General features: G+C 36.6%; 1 protein-coding gene across 2 annotated transcripts; it reads right to left on the reverse strand.

Annotated features, from left to right (window-relative positions):
• Positions 1-555: 555 nt before the first annotated feature.
• Positions 556-7503, reverse strand: LOC114751008 (tRNA dimethylallyltransferase 9). 2 transcript variants are annotated; one of them, XM_028939662.1, is made up of 12 exons: positions 7191-7503; positions 6145-6198; positions 5679-5721; positions 5400-5508; positions 4647-4845; positions 4095-4323; positions 3695-3789; positions 2770-2864; positions 1694-1769; positions 1302-1441; positions 1073-1216; positions 556-764 (listed from the first exon to the last, which is right to left on the reverse strand). In XM_028939662.1, exons 1-11 carry the CDS (start codon positions 7461-7463, stop codon positions 1153-1155), a joined length of 1377 nt encoding a protein of 458 aa, XP_028795495.1. In that variant the 5' UTR covers positions 7464-7503; the 3' UTR covers positions 556-764; positions 1073-1152. The 2 variants fall into 2 exon arrangements, with proteins under 2 accessions (XP_028795495.1, XP_028795496.1); XM_028939663.1 differs by lacking the exons at positions 556-764; positions 1073-1216 and having other exon boundaries at positions 1406-1482.
• Between the last annotated feature and the right edge of the window lie 477 nt (positions 7504-7980).

Here is a 7980-nt window from a genome sequence, read left to right on the forward strand (position 1 = left end):
TTATCAAACCCGCAATTGCCATATCATTTCAATTGAATTTTTTTATACCTGTAAAAAAAAAAATCTCACCTGTTTATTTGTTTGACTAAACCATGAAATCAGAAAGATGAATAGCCGTTGAAATCCGTGTAGCTTTGTTTATGCGGTGGTGGATAGTGGAATCTTCTTATCCTTTCCGATTTCTTTTTTGAGAAAGGAGCTTTTTTTTTTGTTCAAGAAAAGAAAAAATGATTTCCCCTTTTTTGCAAGAAAGAAAAACAAATGATTTCCATTAAAAAGATATGTTAAAGTTGCCCAAATTTATTTTCGATAGGTCTCATGATCTAATTTGAAAGACTGTTTTAGTTTTGTTCAGTTGCATTCTCATAATTTGATTATTTAACCCCCCCCCCCCCAAAAAAAAAGGAAGGGTGCCCCCTCATTATCTAATCAAGGCAAATCGAAAGGTCTCAATATGAGCATATTTCTATGATGAAGCAAGAAGAAAAAAGAAAAAAAAAGTCCAGTATATCCTTGTATGAGAATTTTTTTGGGCCAACCTATTAAAAAATAATTAAAAGATCCCAAGCATGTTAAATGGAATATTCTCATTCATAAACCAGTAGCATTAAAATAAATTTAAACTAATTACATACAAAAGTTTCCCTTACATTCCTTTCTCCCTTGTAGTCTCTTGCTCACTCTTCGAGGGAAGGAAATGAAACCCAAGAAAACACACGCATACACTATTTTCCCTGCGCTGCCTCTGCCGCTCTTCAAGGTCCCTATGGAAGAAAAAAGGAAGAGAAAATAAGAAAACAGAAGAAATTGGATCAAGTTTACAAATATACGAGTCTCTTAAGCATATTGCTTTAAAATGTAATTCACTGGTTACAAATTAAAATAGGAATCCAGATATTCTCGTATGCTATATAGGGTTGTGCAAGTGGCCTGATGGCCCAACAAGCGCTGCCCTGCTCTGCCCATATACAGTCTTAGCTGCTTTATGTTATATTAGGAAACACAATGCAACTTCTAACCCAAAAGGGAAAAAAATGCATTCAAGTAGCAGCAATCAAGATTCAAGACAGACCTTTCTGCTCAAACTGAAAAGATTTGTTGTGTTTCTCTGTGTAATGTCAAAATTGAGGCAACTTCAAGAGAACCCAAAATTCAGCCTTGAGTTCTCCTTATCCACTCCAGAACAGGAGAGCAATCGTCTTTATTCAAGAAAAGCCTACGCAATAAATTGACTGTCAAAGATGAGAGGCAAGGAAAAGGATATTGTCGTCATTTCGTCTTCTTAAAAATATATATAATACCTATTTTTGCTGCGGTAGGCCTTTAGTTCATTAGCTTCTCGACCGTTAGAAGCATCTCTAGACATTCTCAAGTGTTCAGGAACAATGACAGCTCCAGTGTTATCATGGTAAGATCTGTAGATAAAGTCTAGAATGGTGTCCTGCCAATAAGTTGTCCAGAGCAAGATTATGAACCACAAAGCTTATTTGACAGATAAGGGAACACATGCAGAAGAAAACCACAACAAACATTCAAGACAATAAACAACTTTGGAAATCTCTGAGATAATAAGATGAAAGATCTTATCCTGACGAGTTTACTGTGTGCCCCATGATTCTAAGAGGAAAAGCATGCGCCTCCTATGTTATGGTAAAAGGCAAAATGGAAATAAACTAAAATCAAATAAATATACCAGACGTCTAGAAGCATCAAGCCAGTGGTATATATGTTCATTTCGAAACCATGTCAGCTGTCTTTTGGCAAAATTCCTGCATGAAAATGTACACGGTAAGTTCAACTGAAATTAGCACCTCACGATCCACTATGCCAAAAGAGCTGTGGTGGACTCGTCACTTGAATACATCAATGTAAGAGTAACCACAAACAAGGACATTTTCACAAACAAAGGCCTTCCAGTGACTGCACCTAACTAGGAAAACCCAACTATAGAAGCAATACGATCCAATAACATTTGTTCAGAAGGTTCAATATTCATCATTTCCTGCCATTAGGGAAAAGGGCATACTTCAAACTAAAAATCATTCTTACATGGCCTTAAACCCTCTTGATCCATATAGACGCTAAATTGAAGAACACCATCCACATTATATCGGATAAACCTACCAAGTTTTGATAAAGAGAAGTTCTATATAAAATCCCATATCAAAATCCGTTTACTATTAATCAAGAAGTTGCCATCCATCAATGAGCATGAAAAGCATATCTCATGATCAACAGGTTCTTTCTCACAAAAAATGGCTCGTCTACAAGAGTAGCATGGAAGCAAGCAGGAATGCAAATGCCCCTGATGAAAGTTTCATGGGAAACTAGCCAATGAATGTTTTAGGAAATATGATTACAAAATGAACCAAGATCCAGGAAAAGACAATTTTTATCATTTATTTATTGGGAATGGCAGCTTTGAGAATTGAAGTGTTGTTTCTCTCTCGCAATATTCTATTGTCTGTCCAAGGGAAGCGATTTCAATTGGCCATAGACCCAAGACAGAAGGCATCCCCCTATATTCCCCTTAAGTCCTCAAACTTGGCCAAAGCACACCGTATTTGAGACCTCCCATATATTCCCAACAAAGCAGAGCATGCAAAAAGTTCCCCACTAAAGGAAAAACATGACTGATTGCCCGCCCCGGGGGGGCTCAGTTGTCAGCATTCTTCAATCAAGAAAAATAAATATAGGAAAGAATGTAATCTTTTATATAATATATAAAACAGATAAAATCTTGTTACATCTATCTTTAAAAACACATACCTAGATGCCTTCTGAAATTCAGTTAAAAAATAGAAGAATTCTCGAACTGAACTCTGACCCCCTTGCTCTCTGCATCTTACTAAGTAGTCCATGGCCTAATACGGTGAATCATATAAGCAAAATGTGAGAAGGAATCACTGCATCAATCTATTCGGCAGGTACAAGAAGCAAGTGGAAAGAACTAAGAAACGTTAACAGGGAAAAAAAAACTTGGGAAATATCACTGTCAAGCATGTATGGAGCTAGAGAGGGGCAAGGAGGTGTTCCCTGCCCTTTTGTTATGGATGCTCGTTTGTTATATATCATTATAATCTAAAGCTTTATTCATTATTATTTCAATTTAATATTTTCCAATTCTCTCACTACGAGCAAATTTTTAAGTTCAATTTAATAAATATGAATTTCTTGTCATCTTGTTGAGTTCACCTGAATAAGCACACAGACGTCCATTCAGGACACAAAAATCTAAACCAGTCATTTGTCACTTAGTTCTTCTTTCATGTTCTGAACTACAAATAAAAATATCTTTACCTCTTATTCTCGATAATAAAACGCCTAAATTAGTGATAAACATGACCACAAAGGATGACTAATATATATTTATTGACCAATTACAAAGAAGCTACTCAAGGAGTGAATGTAAATAAACCCAAGAGTCCAACACCAAACAAGACCGATAAGTCCATTTTTATATGCAAACAAGCATGTTATTATTTTTTGATTCCCCTCCTCTAGGAGTTTAATCAAAGATCTATTCCTGCTGTCAAGCAAACATATTGTATAATCAGTCAATGGTAAAGGTCCTATGATGCAATAAGCTTGATAGTCATTCCTGGTTCACATTAATATATAAGCATGGTTAGACGCAGGTAGTGTTTGTCAAGTGCAAAATATCCAAAGAGAAATGTATAACCAAAAGGTATACCTGCCTGTAACCAATTGCTTTTGTCGCTGAATTTGAATTAGGATGAAGACCAACATTAAGAAGCCATTGAGCCTCAGACAATAAGCCATCCCTCTCTGCAGCCGAAGAGAACAAAATCTCATATTTATGTACATCAAGGACAAAATGCAGCATGTATTGCTAAGGAAACCCACATAGACACAGATGTGCACATGCACATATGCAAACCATTAATAACCACACTAGGAAGGAAGAGAGAATGATTATTTGTAACCAACAAAATGCTGATAATGTCCACCATAAGAAAAATAGAAGTTCGTTAAAAATAGTAAAGATACACACACATGCGCACGCACATGTATATATATGGTTCACAACTGAAACAGTGAGAAATCATATTGATTAACAATTAATGATTTACCTAATAGCATATCTTCGCAGCGGTAATCAATTGATCTATAGAGGTCAAGCCTTCGCGTAGAAAGGAAAAAACACATGAACTCATAGTCCAAATTTGAGGATGTTTCTTTCATTCCAGCGCAATTAGCATTGCCATCAGAACAGCCAGAGTTGTCCATAACACTAGCATCTCCCTGTTCCCTGAAAAATTCATATGGTACCCCAAAAGCAGACGGAGGTGATCCACTAGACTGCCATTCCAAAATAATATTAATAAAAAGGTGAAACAATATACTAGTACCTGTACCCCAACACAACTTAGTAATGCAGTATGAAATAACCACACCGAAAATACATAACAGGACGGCGTTGAGGTAGATATTTTGATAATCTCATTGTATGACAAACAAGTAAGGCAGGAACAGACAGACAGGTGGACCAAAGGAGAAACGTTAACTTCATATGAAGATAATTTCCTTTATTCTTCTAGAACAGGTATGAAATTCTCAACAAAAAAAAAAGCGTGGTCAGGGAGGAGAATTCAAATTTCCCTCGAAACAAACTACGAAACTACCTTAATAATCTCAAGGCTTCGTCGCAATCGATACCAGTCATTGGGAGTTATAAATTGTGCCTTTGGGTCACCTGCTTCTACAACCAACTGCACAGCTGCATCCCATTGCCCATTTCTCTCTAACTCACCCAAAGCCAAATACGCTTCAGATGTAGTCTCTGGAGAGGCCTTGGGGACATCAGGCTTTCCATAAATGAACCTTATATTTCAAAGTTCAAATGAAAGATTAATAGGAAACCATATGCAACATAATCTAGTTTCTAACAACCTACGGAAAATAAAATCATACAATGTAATTGTATGATGCAGGAAAAATATTCAGATGAAGTATTTGATGCCCATATAGCAGCATCTAACAAAAATATTTACCACACAAAAGCCAGTCGAAGACAACCTTTAGCTACATATCTATTTCAACAAAAGCAAAACCGACATGACTGCTGGCATATTAAAAACAAAATTTACGGAGGGAAGTAGCTTTTGCTGACAGAGACACAACAGAAATAGAGAAGGCAACTCCCATGGTCAGCCAAAGACCAATTTTCAAGAAAGATCAATGAAAGAATTGATGATCATGTTTCTTTGGGCTTTGGCCAACAGAGTCTTTTTGAGAAAGGCAATGTACAGGTTGAGGCACAAGAAAATTGGGCTTCATTTCCCTACTTTTGATTAAAAAGTTGCAATAACTGAAATGTTTTACATGACAGAACAAGCGACCTACTCAATCAGAACAAGAGGTTGGGAAGGACATACCATCTTAAGTATAATCCAGTTCCCCCAACAACAATAGGAACGTGACCATTATCAAGAATGCATCTTGTAGCTTGCCTTGCATCCTCAAAAAATCGCCCCACAGAATAATCTGACAGAAGATAAATAATTTTATTTGAAAACATCCTAAATTCTTTTAAGACTTACCAGTGAAGTCAATAAGCAAATGCACATTTATATAACAAATAATGTATATGAGCACAATCATATATTGTTTGTGCACTGGGAAAATAAATATAGTCAATCAACAATGAAACACACCTTCAGATGGGTGCAATATGTCAACCAGATGATGCGGTACTTCCTGATAAGAGAAGCCACGAGGCAAAAAGTGAAAAAACAAGGAAAAAAAAATTTTCAAATAATTTCCATTACATTTGCAATCTAATAATTCAACGAATAACATAATGGATTAGCAAAAGCACACTCTGGAAACTCACATGCAAAATCTTGATTTGCGGGGAGGGGGAAGCTTAGTCGCATCACTATAAAATATGCATTGCATATAAGTAACTAGTAAGTCTCAAAAATCATGGGTCGTCCTCCTTTAGCGGAAGGGGGTTTCCTAAGAGCAGTTATTTACTATAGATAATGCAGTACCAAGAAACACATCTAAGATGCATCAACAAATTGCCCAATCAGGCACACCTGGGCTCCAAATTCAATGACGGACAAAGTTTTCTTAAAAGAAGCTAGTGAAGGAGTATAATATTGTTCATATAGTGACCTTTCTATCATTTTTGGAGGGCTTTGCTGATCCAACATCAAGACCCTGGTACACCTGCAATACAAGCCATCTGAATAAATACAGCCCAAAGTGATGCAAAGACTTGTTCTGTTGGAGACTATGAAGTCAGTGCCAATAATAGGACATCTATAATTGATTATCAGCATCCTCGTAACTTTTTCATTTTCCATATCCCTGAATTGTTAAAGGGCATCCATAATGCCACTTTCCTTTTAACAATCAAAATAACTTTAGTGTCTGTATCGTGGTTTGTTTGAATAAACAGACAGGGGAAAAAATAAGCAGAGAACCATTTGTCCACTCAGATTTTTTACTGGCTAAAATGAAACAACCCCTTCCAACTTGATCCTTTCATAAATGACCTCTGTGGTTCCATTATTCGACAATTAACTGCTTGATAACAGGATAAATCGAGTGATTATATAATGAGGTTGAATTCAATAGTTATCCTCATGAGTTCCACATTTTAAGAAAGGGCTATGTTTCAAAAGGGGAAGGTTTGACTGTCTGAAGCTGGAAAATGGAAAACCATAGTGACACTAGTAAAATACGTCTTAGCCTTTAAAATTAGACTGCAACACTTTTTCAGTAACCATGAAATAACTTTTCACTTAACAGTTCACATTCAGTTAAAATGTATGTTAATTCTTTTTTGTAAGAGGTGAAAAAACACAAGAATTGCGAGTTGAAACAGAGGGGAAAATCAATCTTCCCGTATAAATAGAGCATGATTCCAGACCGCCTCCGTTATCCCTGAACTGCCACATACACTAAGCAATGACACCTAAACTGTTATTCATCTTTCTTCTACATGAATGACTTCCCTATCCATTAACCAGGCAGTACTCTCCAAAATTCTCAAACCTTCTACTTTCCCTATATTCATTATACAAGAGAAACCTCCCGCAGCCATCAAGTCAACCTACGTCTGATGCTTTCCACATTTTATTTCACCTCACGCCAAGAAAGAAAGTGGAAATGTATGAAAGTCATACGAAGATGTTGTCTTTTTATTCAGAGCTTACCTGGACAGAATCCGCACTGATAATTTCACCATTGAGCCGCTTCGCCAGCTCTAAAGCAAGGCGGCTTTTACCAGACCCAGTGGGGCCAGAAATGACGATGACCTTCTCTTTGGTGTCCTTCTTATTGGCGCCAGAAAACGAGGATGCGGTGGCCAAAAGGCGGCGGCGGCGGCAAGTGAAAGAGAACCGAGCTGGTCGGAGTAGAGATTTCTCTGAGAAGCAATGGAGATGCGAGCAACACATTCGGAAACTGCATACACCCCCGCTAATCATCTCCGGTTGAAAGCGATGAGAGTTGAGACGCTGCAGGCCAGCAAGAAGCTCAGATAGCCTTGTTCCGCTCTTTCAGACAGCCAAACTTAAACGCAGAAGCCACTATTTACTTGGCTTCTGTACAAAATGCGGAGTACTGACATTATTTTCCTCTTTCTTTTTGTTTTTACGAAATTACGATTTTATTTTGTTATGCATTTTATATTTTATAATTGACGACAATGTTTGAACAATTATCTTGGAATTTTGGAAAGTTTAAGAATATATTTCTTAAATTAAATAAGTCGTGATATTTATGATTTTGTTAAAAAATTGTCATTGTTATAAATAATACTACCTCCAGTCCGATCCTTAATATAAGATATTATTTGACTTTTATTTTGGTCCTAAATATAAGACCCTAATCAACTTTATCTATCATATTTATGCATTTTCTCCAAATAACCAATACACTTGATTAGCAAGAATATTTTTAGACCTCAGTCCTAATTATAAGAGTCAGTTGACTAATTTGAAG

This window comes from Neltuma alba, unplaced genomic scaffold, assembly GCF_004799145.2.
Source record: "Neltuma alba isolate B1F8T4 unplaced genomic scaffold, ASM479914v2 tig00006739_pilon, whole genome shotgun sequence".
Taxonomy (NCBI): Eukaryota; Viridiplantae; Streptophyta; class Magnoliopsida; order Fabales; family Fabaceae; genus Neltuma; species Neltuma alba.